This window comes from Engystomops pustulosus, chromosome 4, assembly GCF_040894005.1.
Source record: "Engystomops pustulosus chromosome 4, aEngPut4.maternal, whole genome shotgun sequence".
Classification (NCBI taxonomy): domain Eukaryota; kingdom Metazoa; phylum Chordata; class Amphibia; order Anura; family Leptodactylidae; genus Engystomops; species Engystomops pustulosus.
The window spans coordinates 66,476,318-66,492,793 of NC_092414.1; the positions used below are offsets into that span (position 1 = coordinate 66,476,318).

General features: G+C 41.4%; 1 protein-coding gene across 4 annotated transcripts in view; it reads left to right on the forward strand.

The window, feature by feature from the left end:
• STK32A (serine/threonine kinase 32A) overlaps positions 1–16,476 on the forward strand; it is a 136,299-nt gene that overhangs the window by 34,272 nt on the left and 85,551 nt on the right. For 3 of the 4 annotated variants that reach the window (XM_072146146.1, XM_072146148.1, XM_072146147.1), the window contains exons 3-4: positions 8,061–8,116; positions 11,238–11,389. In XM_072146146.1, coding sequence (XP_072002247.1) covers positions 8,061–8,116; positions 11,238–11,389 — 208 coding nt within the window. Of the gene's footprint in view, positions 1–8,060; positions 8,117–8,566; positions 8,628–11,237; positions 11,390–16,476 lie in introns of those variants that run through there. The other variant, XM_072146150.1, reaches the window with a different exon arrangement.

Consider the following 16,476-nt stretch of genomic DNA (forward strand, 5'->3'; position numbering starts at 1 on the left):
GGTTCAGCGGTGCCAGCCACAGATCAGTCTGCGCCGTGATGCCCTGTAATAGTTCTTGGGCGGTGTGCCTTTAATCGCCTAGGCTCAGCAGTTTGAGCACCGCCTGCTGTCGCTTAGCGACGGCACTGCTGCTGTGCCTAGAGCTAGCGACTGATGGCGCCATGCCCACGGATGGTAGTTCGGAGGAGGGGTGGGAGGAGGAGGAGGCATAGTAGGCCTTTGAGACCTGGACCGAGGTAGGCCCCGCAATCCTCGGCGTCGGCAGTATATGACCAGCCCCAGGGTCAGACTCGGTCCCAGCCTCCACCAAGTTAACCCAATGTGCCGTCAGCGATATATAGTGGCCCTGCCCGGCAGCACTCGTCCACTTGTCCGTGGTCAGGTGGACCTTGTCAGAAACGGCGTTGGTCAGGGCACGGATGATGTTGTCTGACACGTGCTGGTGCAGGGCTGGGGCGGCCGCCGCCATGAGGTTGCGAAAGACCTCGGTCTCTACTAGCCTATAGGGCAGCATCTCCAGGCTAAGCAATCTGGAGATGTGGACATTAAGGGCTTGGGCGTGCGGGTGGGTTGCACTATATTTTCTTTTCCGCTCCAGCGTCTGGGGTATGGAGAGCTGAACGCTGGTGGATGCTGTGGAGGATCGTGGAGGCGACGATGGGGTTTTTGTGCCAGGGTCCTGGGCAGGGGGCTGACTATCAGCTGACACAGGGGAAGGAGCAGTGGTGTGCACGGCCGGAGGTGAACGGCCTTGGTGCCACTGATTCGGGTGTTTAGCATTCATATGCCTGCGCATACTGGTGGTAGTTAAGATAGTAGTGGTGGAACCCCTGCTGATCCTGGTTTGGCAAAGGTTGCACACCACAGTCCATCGGTCATCCGGTGTTTCCTTAAAGAACCTCCAGACTTCTGAAAATCTAGCCCTCGCCGCGGGAGCCCTCGCCGCGGGAGCTTCACTACGTGACACATTTGGCGCTGATGCACCTGCTCTGGCCCTGCCTCTCCATCTGGCCCCACCACTGCCTCTTCCAACCTGTTCTGCTATAGGACTCTCCTCCGTCTCAGAAGCACTGTGTTCACCCGGCCTCTCAACCCAGCTTGGGTCTCTCACCTCATCATCCTCCGATCCCTCAGTCTGCTCCCCCCTCGGACTTCCTGCCCTGACAAAAACTTCACCACTGTCTGACAACCGTGTCTCCTCATCGTCGGACACCTCTTTACACACTTCTTCCACTACGTCAAGAAGGTCATCATCACCCACAGACTGCGACTGGTGGAAAACCTGGGCATCGGAAAATTGCTCAGCAGCAACCGGACAAGTGGTTTGTGACTGTGGGAAGGGTCCAGAAAACAGTTCCTCAGAGTATGCCGGTTCAAATGCCAAATTTTCCTGGGAGGGGGCAGACTGGGGGGGAGGAGGCTGAGGTGCAGGAGCTGGAGGAGTGCCGATTTCGGTGACATGGGTGGACTGCGTGGAAGACTGACTGGTGGACAAATTGCTCGAAGCATTGTCGGCAATCCATCACCTGTTCGCACTGTTCTGGCCTCAACAGTGCTCTACCACGAGTCCCAGTAACTTGAGACATGATGAACCTAGGGAGTGTAGCTCTGCGGCGTTCCCCTGCTCCCTCATCAGCAGGTGGTGTCTCACCCCACCCAGGACCACGGCCTCTGACCCCTGCAGTAGATGGACGCCCACGTCCCCGCCCTCGTCCTCGTCCTCTACCCCTAGCCCTCGGGTTAAACATTTTGAAAATTAAAGTTATATAACTTTAATTTTTCTTTTAACTTTTTTTTGTGTTTTTTTGTGTTTTTTAGTTTTTTTTTGTGTTTTTTAGTTTTTAAAACCAAACAATGCTATCCTATTGCTATGGCTATTTTCTAGCCAAGTATGAAAGCACACTGCTATGCCAGATGAGATGACGCTGAGTTATGAAAAAATAAACGTAAAATAAAAAGGAAATGGCAGACTGTGCCTAATTTAAATCCAACCCCTAATAAATTATCCCACTTCGGTCTTTGCGATGGATATGTGCGTCACTAAGCGCTAAACACAGCGGTCGCAAGTCTCACTCCAAATTCCTCACAATTGGCTAGTATATGCACTGCAGCAAGGACAGCCACCAGCAGATCAACCAGAAATAAAATATATATAACGCTATTGTAGGCGTAAGTAAGCCGTTTGGATTCTCCTTTGGCTATTTTCTAGCCAAGTATGAAAGCACACTGATGAGATGACGCTGAGTTATGAAAAAATAAACGTAAAATAAAAAGAAACTGCCAGACTGTGCCTAATTGAAATCCAACCCCTAATAAATTATCCCACTTCGGTCTTTGCGATGGATATGTGCGTCACTAAGCGCTAAACACAGCGGTCGCAAGTCTCACTCCAAATTCCTCACAATTGGATAGTATATGCACTGCAGCAAGTACAGCCACCAGCAGATCAACCAGAAATAAAATATATATAACGCTATTGTAGGCGTAAGTAAGCCGTTTGGATTCTCCTTTGGCTATTTTCTAACCAAGTATGAAAGCACACTGATGAGATGATTCTGAGTTATGAAAAAATAAACGTAAAATAAAAAGAAACTGCCAGACTGTGCCTAATTGAAATCCAACCCCTAATAAATTATCCCACTTCGGTCTTTGCGATGGATATGTGCGTCACTAAGCGCTAAACACAGCGGTCGCAAGTCTCACTCCAAATTCCTCACAATTGGCTAGTATATGCACTGCAGCAAGGACAGCCACCAGCAGATCAGCCAGAAATAAAATATATATAACGCTATTGTAGGCGTAAGTAAGCCGTTTGGATTCTCCTTTGGCTATTTTCTAGCCAAGTATGAAAGCACACTGATGAGATGACGCTGAGTTATGAAAAAATAAACGTAAAATAAAAAGGAAATGGCAGACTGTGCCTAATTGAAATCCAACCCCTAATAAATTTTCCCACTTCGGTCTTTGCGATGGATATGTGCGTCACTAAGCGCTAAACACAGCGGTCGCAAATCTCACTCCAAATTCCTCACAATTGGCTAGTATATGCACTGCAGCAAGGACAGCCACCAGCAGATCAACCAGAAATAAAATATATATAACGCTATTGTAGGCGTAAGTAAGCCGTTTGGATTCTCCTTTGGCTATTTTCTAACCAAGTATGAAAGCACACTGATGAGATGACGCTGAGTTATGAAAAAATAAACGTAAAATAAAAAGAAACTGCCAGACTGTGCCTAATTGAAATCCAACCCCTAATAAATTATCCCACTTCGGTCTTTGCGATGGATATGTGCGTCACTAAGCGCTAAACACAGCGGTCGCAAGTCTCACTCCAAATTCCTCACAATTGGCTAGTATATGCACTGCAGCAAGGACAGCCACCAGCAGATCAACCAGAAATAAAATATATATAACGCTATTGTAGGTGTAAGTAAGCCGTTTGGATTCTCCTTTGGCTATTTTCTAGCCAAGTATGAAAGCACACTGATGAGATGACGCTGAGTTATGAAAAAATAAACATAAAATAAAAAGGAAATGGCAGACTGTGCCGAATTGAAATCCAACCCCTAATAAATTTTCCCACTTCGGTCTTTGCGATGGATATGTGCGTCACTAAGTGCTAAACACAGCGGTCGCAAGTCTCACTCCAAATTCCTCACAATTGGCTAGTATATGCACTGCAGCAAGGACAGCCACCAGCAGATCAACCAGAAATAAAATATATATAACGCTATTGTAGGCGTAAGTAAGCCGTTTGGATTCTCCTTTGGCTATTTTCTAGCCAAGTATGAAAGCACACTGATGAGATGACGCTGAGTTATGAAAAAATAAACGTAAAATAAAAAGAAACTGGCAGACTGTGCCTAATTGAAATCAAACCCCTAATAAATTTTCCCACTTTGGTGTTTGAGGTGGATATGTGTGTCACTAAGAGGTAAACACAACGGTAGCAAGTCCCCCTGCAAATTCCTCACAATATGGTACTAGCTGCACTACTAGTGCCAGCAAGCCCAGCCACAAGCAAACAAAAAAAAAAAAAGTATAACGTTATTGTAGCCCTAAGAAGGGCTGTTGGGTTCTTGTTAAATCACTCCTGCCTAACACTATTCTAATAGAACACCCTAACGCTTTCCCTGACCAGCAGCAGCTCTCTCCCTAGCGGCATCCAGACACAGAATGATCCGAGCAGCGCGGGCAGCGGCTAGTCTATCCCAGGGTCACCTGATCTGGCCAGTCAACCGCTGCTATCGACGTGTAAGGGTACCACGTCATGCTGGGTGGAGTGCAGAGTCTCCTGGCTTGTGATTGGCTCTGTTTCTGGCCGCCAAAAAGCAAAACGGCGGGAGCTGCCATTTTCTCGAGCGGGCGAAGTATTCGTCCGAGCAACGAGCAGTTTCGAGTACGCTAATGCTCGAACGAGCATCAAGCTCGGACGAGTATGTTCGCTCATCTCTATTCCTTACACAATGGTAACCCAAATAAATAACTATATATCCATAAACCAAGCTAATGAGATAATAAAAGTCACTTTTAGATGTGCACCAATGTATTATCCGCACAATAACAGAACCCTCTGTGATTCGTAAGAATGAGAGTGAGAACGTCATAACATGGGTGTAAATAATGGAGGATGGTGTTTAATAAAAACTTTATTCCAGAACATGTGGGTGTTTAAAGGGTTAAAAACATATTAGTTGATATTATCCCTTCTCAAAACGTAGTAACATATAAAGTGTCAGGAAAATGGAGATCTTAACTGTTAAACTGCCGTCGGGAGTGATTTTTATATATAAAAATGGCACCTGATATTCTCACTTTAAACCTGAATATCTCTGGATCCAGGGCACCTAGAAACAAAGTTCAAGATTCATTTGAAAGAAGAGATTCTCCCCTTTGAGGGCCCTGGGCAATTGCCCACTTTGTCTACCCATAGCGCAGGCCCTGGGGCTGACATGTTATTTTTTGTATAAACCCCCTCTAATGCTTTGTGTTGATTAAGCATATTCTTGAATCTTTATTAGATTGTACCTCATGTTCTTATTTAGGAGGGGCAATACATATCCTTGTGGAGAATTCCTTTTGAGGTTCAGAGAGATCTACAGTATTACCCCTCATGACCCACATCTATATCTTATCCCCTGTCCATACCAGTTTCCTTCTCTGCTCTGGTGAGGAGCAAAAACTTTGAAAGGGTCTTTTCCTTTTCGAAGGGATTTATTGACTTTTCTGTTAATTTACAATTTCAAACTTTCAAATAAGTTTGTGATTAGGTGTTCAGTATTTTGTGGGCATGTGTCTTGTGGCAAGAGCCAGTCTAAGAATTTGCTTCATTTTCAAACATCCATCGGAAGTGCCCATATCAGTATTATTACTTGTGAGCCGGCAAGTTACTATATGATATTGTATGTTGCCTAATTTTGTTCCCCGAGAAAAAGTGTTTGATGATTAACTTGATGTTGGAGCTGTGTTCTTTTACATTTGCAAAATAATTTACTAATTGTCAAATACAACTTTACATTCGTAATGGTTGTAAACGTTCTGCAACTTCAAACCTTTCAAATAAATGTATATAATGCATTAAATGTATTTGTGAAGATTGCATTGATTTCAGTGGGAGACTTTGATTGTCTTTTGCGACACTTTTCCACCCTAGAGATGTTAATAAAAATCTGTCATGCTTGAATTTGTCAGGCAGGAGAAGTCAAGCAAGAGTTTGTCATATCTAATTTGTCCTTGACCATCTGAAGCTAATTTCTCCCAGTACTCCATTGATCTTGAAGCTGACCTACAACATTCTGCATTTTATCTCTCCCCTGTTTCTATGTAATTGCATTGCTGCACTGCCAGTCCTAAAGATCCCTCGCTGTTTGAGGGGATTGTTACAAAAAATATTTCATAGGCAGGGTGTTTCTTTTTAGGCTCTTCATATCTGAGATTCTGTATATATAGTGAATATTATATATATAACCTTTATATTTGACACATGAGTTGCTTTGAAAAAAAATCTGAGTGACACCCATTACAGCTCCATTAGATGTTTTTAATCATCTGCCCATGCTGGAGTTCACGGTAGATGAGCTGCATCCCTTGTGGTAACTATAAGAAGAAGTACTTTCCCAAAAACAGAAGTATGAAATGGATTTAGAGGAAAAGTCTAGGGAATAGAAACCTTCAAAGTCATGACAGTTGTTTTTAAGTTTTATTATTATTTGTATTTTTACTATTATATGAAGAGGCATGATTTTAATGGGTTGACTGGTTAGAAAAACCTATAAGTGATAGCTTCATAGTGGAGGAGAGATGCTTTCAGAATCTCCAGAGTGCTATTAGGATTGAAACAATATGAATTTCTCTTGTGGAGATTCTGCAGGGGAATTTAATGCTCGCTGTCTAGTTCTCCAGAGTACAGCTGATCGCTTGGAGTCTGCATCAGAATACCATATGTTTGGTTTATAATCTGAGGACTATTCACGTAGAAATCATTAGTCCAAATAGAAATTCATTTTAAGACCAATCTAAAAAACTTCCAAGGGCATACGCTAGGTATTGTATATTATGGTTTCAGTTTTCAAAAACTTTGGTTAAATAAAATCTATCTCAAATTAAACACCCTATAAACGTTCCCTACTGCCCTATATAACTAAATATTGACATTGCATCCATATATTCAGCTAAAGGTTTTTTGGCTCCTTCACTATGTTAATTTATGTAAATGAAGCACAATTACTTCGGTGGGTATTTCCAGAGCTCGTCCAGGACTCAGCTTCACTGACTTATACCCTTACTCCTAGAACGATAGTGACCGCACACTTGAGGGGGGTGGTGCTCAATGTAGGATTCTCAATCCACGTTCAATATTATACGGAGAACATGGCACACACCAATTCTGAATTTTTCAAATGATTTTTATTCCAGTGATTTTATCACATAGCAAAGCCTTCACCATAATATAAAGTAATTTCAAGAGTAATTTTTCACAGATCATAAATAATTAGCACAACGTTTCGGTCATCACGACCTTTGTCAAGTAGGATCTGACATCAGTGATCTGTCATGGAGGGGAGTAGTGAGGCCTCACTACTCCCCTCCATGACAGATCACCAATTAAGAAAACCTTGTGACTTTATACAAAAGTAGGCAGGGACTGCCAAAGGTGCCACATACTAAAGATGTGATCTTCCTTCTTATGGATTCTGCGTAACACACTCAATTCAAATTATCTACACAGCCTTATACATTTCTGTGTGTGTTTTGGGGGAAGGGGGTAAATCTGGAGTCTTTTATCTAAAGATGAATACCTATACTTATATTTTAGCATTACTGTATATTTTCGTTTGCTCTGTATGTTCTTTTGTGCAGTTAATCTTCTGATATTCATGTAATGTAATATAATCATCCCTTGATGTTTCTGTTGCATTATATGTTATTGGGTTAAGTGAGGTAAGACATATTGAAGATGAAAAGAAACAAAGATGAAACAAGTGCACACAAATGTTTTCCTAGTAGGAGCATTACAAAGCTTTAGACCTACAAGTAATAGTAATTTCTGACTCCGTTCCACATTTAATCTGTCACCTTTTTGTATATACTGTTGTGTAGCATTGGACTAGTGTTTTTAGGGCATTAACTAGAGGAAGCCACAGCACCGCAGAATTAAAATTCTGAAGCCTTTATGTTATCTAAGCATATACTCTCACTTCACAAGGGTCTATTTGCGCCAAATAAACAACTTTTTTGTGACATTTGCCACCCTACTCCACTTTTCACTTTAGCCTACTTACGGTAGATGTATCATATGATTCGAGATATGGTAGACATATTTATGAAGTGCAACTTTTTAAAAAGTCAGCAGTTTAGGTGTACATTCCCTCCTGTCCCCTCTTGATGTAAGTAATACTTAGGAGTTATTTATGTGAAAATTTGTGAAAAAGTCACAAGTCCGATGCAGACATTACCACCTCATATGCCAGATTTATCAAGATTTATCAAGATGTCCATGCTACTGTGAAAAATCGGCCATTCGGCTTACTAATTTTCGTTGTACTTTTCTTTTGCAGTAAACTTTAATCATTTTGAAATTTTACGAGCTATTGGGAAAGGTAGTTTTGGAAAGGTGAGTTGTTTTAATAATATTCTTCTTACAGTTTACATACAGCACATGTGTTATGCTTTTATTATATATCAGATCAATGGCACTTTAAGGCTGTACACTGTACACTTAGCAGAAGGGCTTCAGAATCTACACCACAGTAATTTCTCAGCTGTTTAGGCTGAATTATGTTGCCTTTTTATGCAGTGTTTATATCGAATTGTTGCTGCAGCAGTGGGACAGAGCTCAGCCTTTGCATTGTACAGTGAATTATACAGTAAAAAAGTGACATGTTGCAAAAGATAAATCCACATCAGCGGAAGGATTAATCAGATGTCTCTGAGAACATAACTGTTCTGGTTGCTCACGGCAATCAATCAGAGCTGAGCTCTCATTTTCCCACAGCTGTTTATAAAATAAAAGCTGAGCTCTGATTGGTTTCCATGGGTAACTACAACAGTTCTGCTCTCACACATTTCTGATAAATCTTACTCCAGATATCTGTTTCCTTTGGAGATGTGTACAACAGTTTATTGTATGAGATTTGGCAAAATTGCATTGCCTACACTTCTCCTGTATTACACATAATGGGGCACATTTACTAAGGGCTTTGCACCAGTTTTCTGTGGGACTTTGCACGTTCTTTCTAGTGGAAACTGCTTGCACAGATATTTAAGAAGTTTCTGCACCATGCGACACAAATTAGGGGGCGTTCTGGTGCTCAGTCGGACTGTGCACCACAAAAAAGTTGGTGAACTCTGTTAGGCCAGTGCAGGGAAGCGCCAGATTCATGATTGCTGGTGCACGTTCTTAATGAATCTGTCACACCCAGCATTGTACATGGGCAGAGCATTTTTTGTGCAGTTTCCCACATTTTGTGCCCCAATATGTTTCATCTATGGATTTTCACATATGTGAGTATGTTTTGCCCAATATATTTTTTTGATGTTTATTTTGGTGAGAGAGGACTAAGCTACTTCTAGGTACCTTTGACAGTTATTTTACAAGAACATTTTTTCACCTCCACCAACTGCAACTATGCACCTTTGCATCCATATGACACTCCACCAATTCAGGTGCAATTTTTACCAAGAACCGGTGAAAAATGAGTGGGGAGCATTTACCGTATTTTTCGGCTGATTGGGCGCACCGGAGTATAAGGCGCAGTGAGAATAAACGGCAGCTAAGACGTGCTGGTGCATACATAAGGCGCACCGGATTATTAGGCGCAGGCGGCCGCTTGAGATAGAACAGGGTCCGGGGGCGTGGTTTAGATGCAGAGCAGAGAGGCATAGAGGCGACTCAGCAGCGCCACAGCAGTGACCCGCCTACTGTCAGCATGCCTACGACGGGGGACATGACAAAGAAAGAACGCCCCAGGCCCCCGCAAACTCCCGAACTTGGCGCCGATCGCCGGTCCACATGAGCAGCAAGCCCACAGAGAACATCCACGGAACGTGAGCAACCCCCGCAACAAGGACACAGGAAGCAGAGGTAAGCGGGTTATGCAGCTATGAAGAAGCGCTGTGGCTATTTGGCCCGGAGCTCTTCCCGATTCATACATTAGGCGCATCGGACTATAAGGCGCACTTTTGATTTCTAAGAAAATCATAGGTTTTTTAGTGCGCCTTATAGTCCGAAAAATACGGTACTAAAAACCTGCCTGTGTAGTGTGCATAGGACAGCAGATTCCGGATTTCTGTCACCCATTCTTTATTGATCTGGTGTTCCCTGCACTACCCCGACAGAGTGAATCATTTTTGGTGCTCCTTTAACATAGGGCTGGTGACACATTTCTTGCATGACAAGAACATGTAAAGTCAGACAGAAAACTGGTGCAGGGGCTTTAATAAATCCGGGCCAGTTTGTTGGTTTTAATACCCAAAATGCTAATTAGGCTCTCTAGTGTCAAGTGGGCAGTGTCAGGCTGCCTACCCAAGCCTGGATCACCCACCTGACAGTAGACTTTAGAATAACATTGGGTGAAAGTAAAGAGCAGTAGTTGCCTGGAAACAGCAGGCACTAGTGAAACTATTTGAACTGTGATGGACCTATGGAGGGACTCTGTTAAAATTTATGAAGAGCTTTAGTTAATGAAGGTGGTGAAAGGTCCCTTTCACCTCCAGAGGGATTGTACCTGGTATGTTTAAAGTTACTGGATGGGTGAACTGTTCTAAAGTTTAAAGCTGCATTTTTCTTATGGAATTTTGCTCACAATGTTGCTCACATCTCTATTCCACAACCCATACAAATGTTCTGTCTACATGCTGACCAGTTAGTGGAAGAGAATTTATCAGTAGGGTCAGTAAATTGATCTTAGCTTCCTAAAGTAGTAGCATAGTTTTCTTAGGCTGCAAACAAATTTGAATTCAGTCATTACCAGAGCAAGTTAAATTTCTAATAGGAGGAAATGTATCATGTATTATGACCACTTTTTAGCATCTCACCACCATCATGTCACTGAAAAGTAGACATGTCAGGGAAGAGAGCAGGCCAGGGACACCCTTACTGGCTCAAGTTAGAACAGAAATCTGTGCCAGGTTAGTAATTCCTGTGTGGTATGTGCTAGCTAGGGAATGGTAAGACTGGCACAAGATGGTCAGGCCTTGATGCGTTTCCCCAATGTTCCCTTTATCAAGGACAACTTGGACAAAGACATAAGCAGTCCGGTGGATGGCTGCACATGTGGCAAAAATTATGTCGTTTTGTGCAAAAACTATACAAACATTCAAGGTGAACGTTTGAGGTGGTTCAAGGTGGTCTAGGGGCAAGAACGCCAACTGAGCCAGAGGGCGTATATCCCCCTTTCCACCAGCTCCATGCCAATGGTTCTCAAGGCATTGCTTTTATTTAAGGGCTTCTACACCAATCTTCTGACATAGAAGACCTGAAAATGTCCCCCATGAAGACTAAAGTGAAGTATATTTATATTAACTTTATGATAATGTATACTATAGTAATATTTCTATATATATATATATATATATATATATATATATATATGTATGTATATATATATATATATATATATATATATATTGTATCTATGTATGTCTGAACACTTGTGCATTTTAAAATCTTTGGAAGTATCAGATGTGCAGAGCTCAGTAGTAGTAAAGTTCAGTAACATTGTCTTCTTTGCTAGGTCTGCATTGTCCAGAAAAATGATACAAAAAAAATGTATGCAATGAAATACATGAACAAACAGAAATGTGTGGAGCGCAATGAAGTGAGGAATGTGTTTAAAGAACTGCAGATCATGCAAGGTCTGGAACATCCGTTTCTAGTCAACCTCTGGTGAGTCATTTATTGGTTGCTTGGTCTGTGTCAGCGACACTGATAATATATATTAACAGGAGCCTTGAAGAAAGTATTACTAAAAGTATAGATGTGAACATTGTTAGGACTTGTATTGACAACCTTTCTTTTAGTATACTGTATTACTCTACTGTTGATTAAGGCAATCTAGTGCTAATAGACCGATTACAATGACAACTGAAATGACAAATGAGTAAAAAGTTTTTTAAGACTCTTGCTAGTCTAATAGAGGTTTCATAAAGATACATACAGTTACCATCCATACAATTAAGGTCAGTGATAGCTAAAGTGATCTCATTCACCATCTTGTGACTTGTCAAGAGATAGTATATATCAGTGATGGCGAACCTTTTAGAGACCGAGTGCCCAAACTACAACAAAGACCAGCTTATTTATCGCAAAGTGCCAACACAGAAATTTAATTTATGATTTATACTCCCTGCTCTGTCACAGCTTTCATTGATACCAGCCCCTGAGGACACCAATAAAGCAGAAAATAGTCACAGGTAGAGCTGTCACTTTAACATAGCTCTGTGCACAGCAAGTCCTGGGCTGTCTGGGACTGCAGGAAGATACCTGGAGTCATCTCTGGTGATGGCCTGAGTGCCCACAGAAAGGGCTCAGAGTGCCACCTCTGGCACCAGTGCCATAGGTTAGCCATCACTGGTATATATCAAAGTAGCAGTTATCCAATACTTAAAGGCATAGACACGATTCTTAAATATACTCAGGGTAATAAAATAACACGGTCTTTAATTCGCTGTTATTAACAAAAATACAGCATTTCACAGATATAATTCCAACCTGTCTCTATTAGTCCTGGTGTACACAATTTTGGTTGCCCCAAAAGAGTAATGGAGAGTAATGCTACAAGCTACAGACTAAAGTCTTTATCCAGGGGAGGGAGCAGATCTGTATGCCATGGCTGTTATAGCAGAGCTGAGAATGTCATGTGTAATATGCATCTCATGGATCTCCTCATCTCTCATCTGTCTCATCTCTCTTGTTCTATGTGTCTTATACTAGTAGAATGTCCAGAAGCTAAATGAAAGTGTATATAAACCTGTACTTCTCAGCATACAGCAACACACACAGCACTAAAGGGATCATGAAGTGTCTGCTTAGAGATTCCCCGCCCACACTCTAGTATTATACACTGACCATCACTGAGGTATAGGAGCTAAAACAGAAATAAAACTGAGTAAAATTGTAAAGTAAGGGGTTAAAATTATCTTTATTTAGCAAACATCACTAAGGGATTGAAATTTGAGAATTGTCTTTCATGGGAAAATTTCTTTAATGAGAGTTGCCTGTAGAAGTAAAAGTTCTTAAAAGTGATTTGATGGTAGTAGAAAAAGGGCACACATTAATATTTGAGTGACAAATGACTAGGACAACACATGTACTGAACAGTAGGTATAGTGGCTGAAAGGAAAACAGCAGTGAAGTGACAACCCCAGGATTGTTCATGCTGGTTGGGAATGAAGGATAGTTGGTATGGCCCAAGCGCACAGAAGAGTACCAAATTTCTTAAAACATTATTGCTGGTTATTACTGGATACTCAATGAGTATCAGAACTAGACCATGAAGCAATGGATGAAGGCAGCCTGATCTGATGAATAATGTTTTTTTTTTACATAATGCTGTTGGAAATATCTGGGGTTAAAGTTGGCATATCACAGAGGTGGCATTATGATGGTATTTGCAACATGTTTTTGACATGTTTTGTTGGCAAACCTTGGTTCTTGCCATTTATGCTTAAGATGTAATATAGATAGATGTGAGAGGAAATAAAAGGAAAATAGTTTAAGAAAGGTTCGCACCTTTGACCTGAAACATTGTGCATTGAATGAACCAATGATTAGGCCACGTTTATATGGTTCTTATTTGATTAGTATTTTGCATCAGTTTTTAAAAGCCAAAAAACAAATGTGGAATTCAATCAGGAAAAGGGTATAATGAAAAATCTGCATCTTTTCTGTCTTTTATGGCCTGTTTTGATCGTTGCAAAACTGTCACCACGAATGTCATATTTACCTGGTGTCAGGTTCCCATAGCCTATGCTATGCTTGTTTTCAAAATGTCTTTGTCAGCATTCTTAATCATTTCAGTAGTTTATATAAGTTTAATTTACAGTATCTGGCTCCCTGCCAGCAGCATCTGGTGAGTCCCCTCTGCCCTCCCCACTTCTTGTTATGTGCAGGCAGGGGAGGGGTAAGGTAAGCAGTACAGTTAGAACGTATGAAGAGAACAGGCATACACAGGCTGCAACTGCCCCCTCCCCCGGGACTCACCACATACTGCTCGCAGGGAGCCAGGTAATGGGAATTAAACTTATATAAAGTACTAAAATGATTCAGAATGCAGAGAAATGGATTCTTAAAATCAGCAGAGCATAGGTTATTGAAACCTGTCAACCTGTAATTTTTAGCTGGTGAGAGGTTCCAGTAGCCTATGCTATGCTGTGCACTATACTAGTACAGCCTTGTGCCATCCATTCAAAAAACGGACAGAACACAGAACATTTTTATTGTTGCAAAATACTGAACAAATACTTACCATGTGTAAGTGGCCCCATCCACATTTTCAAGTACACCTTGTAGATATGTATACATTCGATCACATTCTTACAGCAGGAAAAAAAGTACTGCATCAATGTGAGGTAGATTTAACAAAAAAATATGAAAATGCAGATGAAAATATTACAATGACACCACTCTGTTATTGCGTTAACACTGTGATTTCAGTTCTCAGCTCATCATTAAAAGCAATGATATACGAGAAGACAAAACTTGGCAACATTATGAAATTAAAATGGAAAATTTATTATGGAAATGTTCCTGCCCAGACAATAATGAGACAGTGGGACATTCTCCAAAAAAGTCCATTAGGGCTTCGAGGCTGAATGCTGTTTTGTTAGACTGTAAAACTGGATATTTCAGCTTAGAAAATTCAGCCATTTCTGTCCCTTATGATTTCAGTGGAGCTTTGTTATAAAGACTATTTAGTATTTGGATATAAATATGTGTAAAATACCAGTTTATTTAGTCCAGGATAGAAACTAACAATACCTGCTATCTGTGGGATATAGTTACATTGACACCAATAGCAGCGGTTTCTGGGTTGTTCCCATAGACCCAGTAATCAGGAGGTGGGGCGGGGGGTGTTCGACATTGTTTTATGGAGGCACAACATCCAGTCGTAGCTCCTGGAGAAGGTCCTGGCTCAGTTCCACTATGGAGCTTTCTGTAGCTTTGTGCCACTTCATTTCAATAAGGAAATGGAGGAACTGGCAGTGTGTGAAAATGAAATGCAGCAATAAATAGACTGAAAGATCAGGATTTACATTGTAATCAGTCAATGTTATGGTCTGGCGTGAGTCCTCCTTCCTACTGAATGATATTTCTCTAAGGACAGTAGAGACTAATTTTGGCACCACAAGATTAATATGTACGAGACTTACACACCTGCTCCTAGTGGGGAGCATTACGATAATGGCTCTGCAGAAACTTCTCTTGTTTTCTTGGATAATACATTGGGAAGTAAACATCATGAATGCAAGACTGAGCCAAATATGGTGGCGACCTACCCAATTATGTCTACTAGCTATAAATAAAAGGCAAGTGTTCCTATTGTTAGAATTTGTTTACATTTTTGGTACATGTATTTTATTACGTAGAGTGGTTGCTATTCTTCCCTTCAACCCCTGAAAGACTAATAGCTAAGGATAAGGCCTGTGACACAAACATTGCTTGGGCTCTTTCCCACCCTTATGACGTCAGCTCACCTGCAGAAAGAACACCACCATTGACACTCTGTCAATGACATGGCACACACAGAGTTGTATTGCAGGTAAGAAGGTTAGTAAGTGACTACAGTACCGATCAGACAGTACCGATTAGCAACAGGTAACGTTTATCAACTACAGAACTTCGTAAAACTCTTCCGAGCTATAACTGATTGCCTGCTGCCTCCAAATTAAGGTCTCCAAGGAGCACAAGCTTGAGGGCAACTTTGACTTCTGCCACCACAATAGCTACACCACTGCCCTTATGTTAGGGGAAAGTGGTATATTTGCTTTACATTTGGATCCATCTGTTTAAAGGCATTATACATTATTCTTGCTGTTCTAAGTAGTGTAGCCAAACAGCACAAAAACCTGAGAATATGTGGAGAAAGGAGATCCCAAAAGAAACGGCTTGGATATATTCTCTCCATAGAAACCTTTGTGAGGGCTGAGGTGTATGGATGTTTACTTTGGTAGGAAAGCAGGGTGTTGCGAGTTTTGTTCTATTGTGGAAGAGTAGAATAGAAACTAAATCCTGAAGTTTAACGGTTTTGCCATCATAAATAATGAAATGGTATAACACAGATGTGAACTTAGCTTAAGGGCCTTTCCCACAAGAGAGTTTGTTCATTCAACCGGCCTGAACGTACAATGGAACTGAATTCACATACTGGGAGGCTTTAACTGTGCCTTCAATTATTTGGTGGAGAAGTCATGTATGTAGCCCCATCACCACCAGTTTTAAGGCTTTTGTAGCCTGCCAGAAAACCAGCAGAGACTATAACTAAAACATCTGGTCTAAACGGGTCTGACCTGGTGGAAATTCCTTCCGAATCTACTAGAGAATGGAGCCTCTTTGTAGATCCTATCTGCCCTACACTGGTGAATGGGAATATTAAGACTGGCTTGCAAAACTCCAGTTTTAATATATCCCCCCACCCCCACTGTATTCAGTTCTGTCGCTCAGTGTTCAGGCCAGTCACTGGAAGGCACAAGAAACCGCCAGGCCTTATAATGATGAAGTCCTGTGGCAGTGCAGTCATCATACTACAAGTCATGTATGTGACCTTACACTAAATAAAGCTTCCCTATTACAACATTCTATGTTATCCTTACACATCCACTACATCATCAGAAACAGTTTCATTATATTAAACTATATTATATATATAATACATTATTGAACACATTACATGTTACATAATTGATGATGTGGTAAACTGTACCAAAGCATCCATCTCAATAGATCCCAGGGTTAATGGAGAACAAGGAAAACAT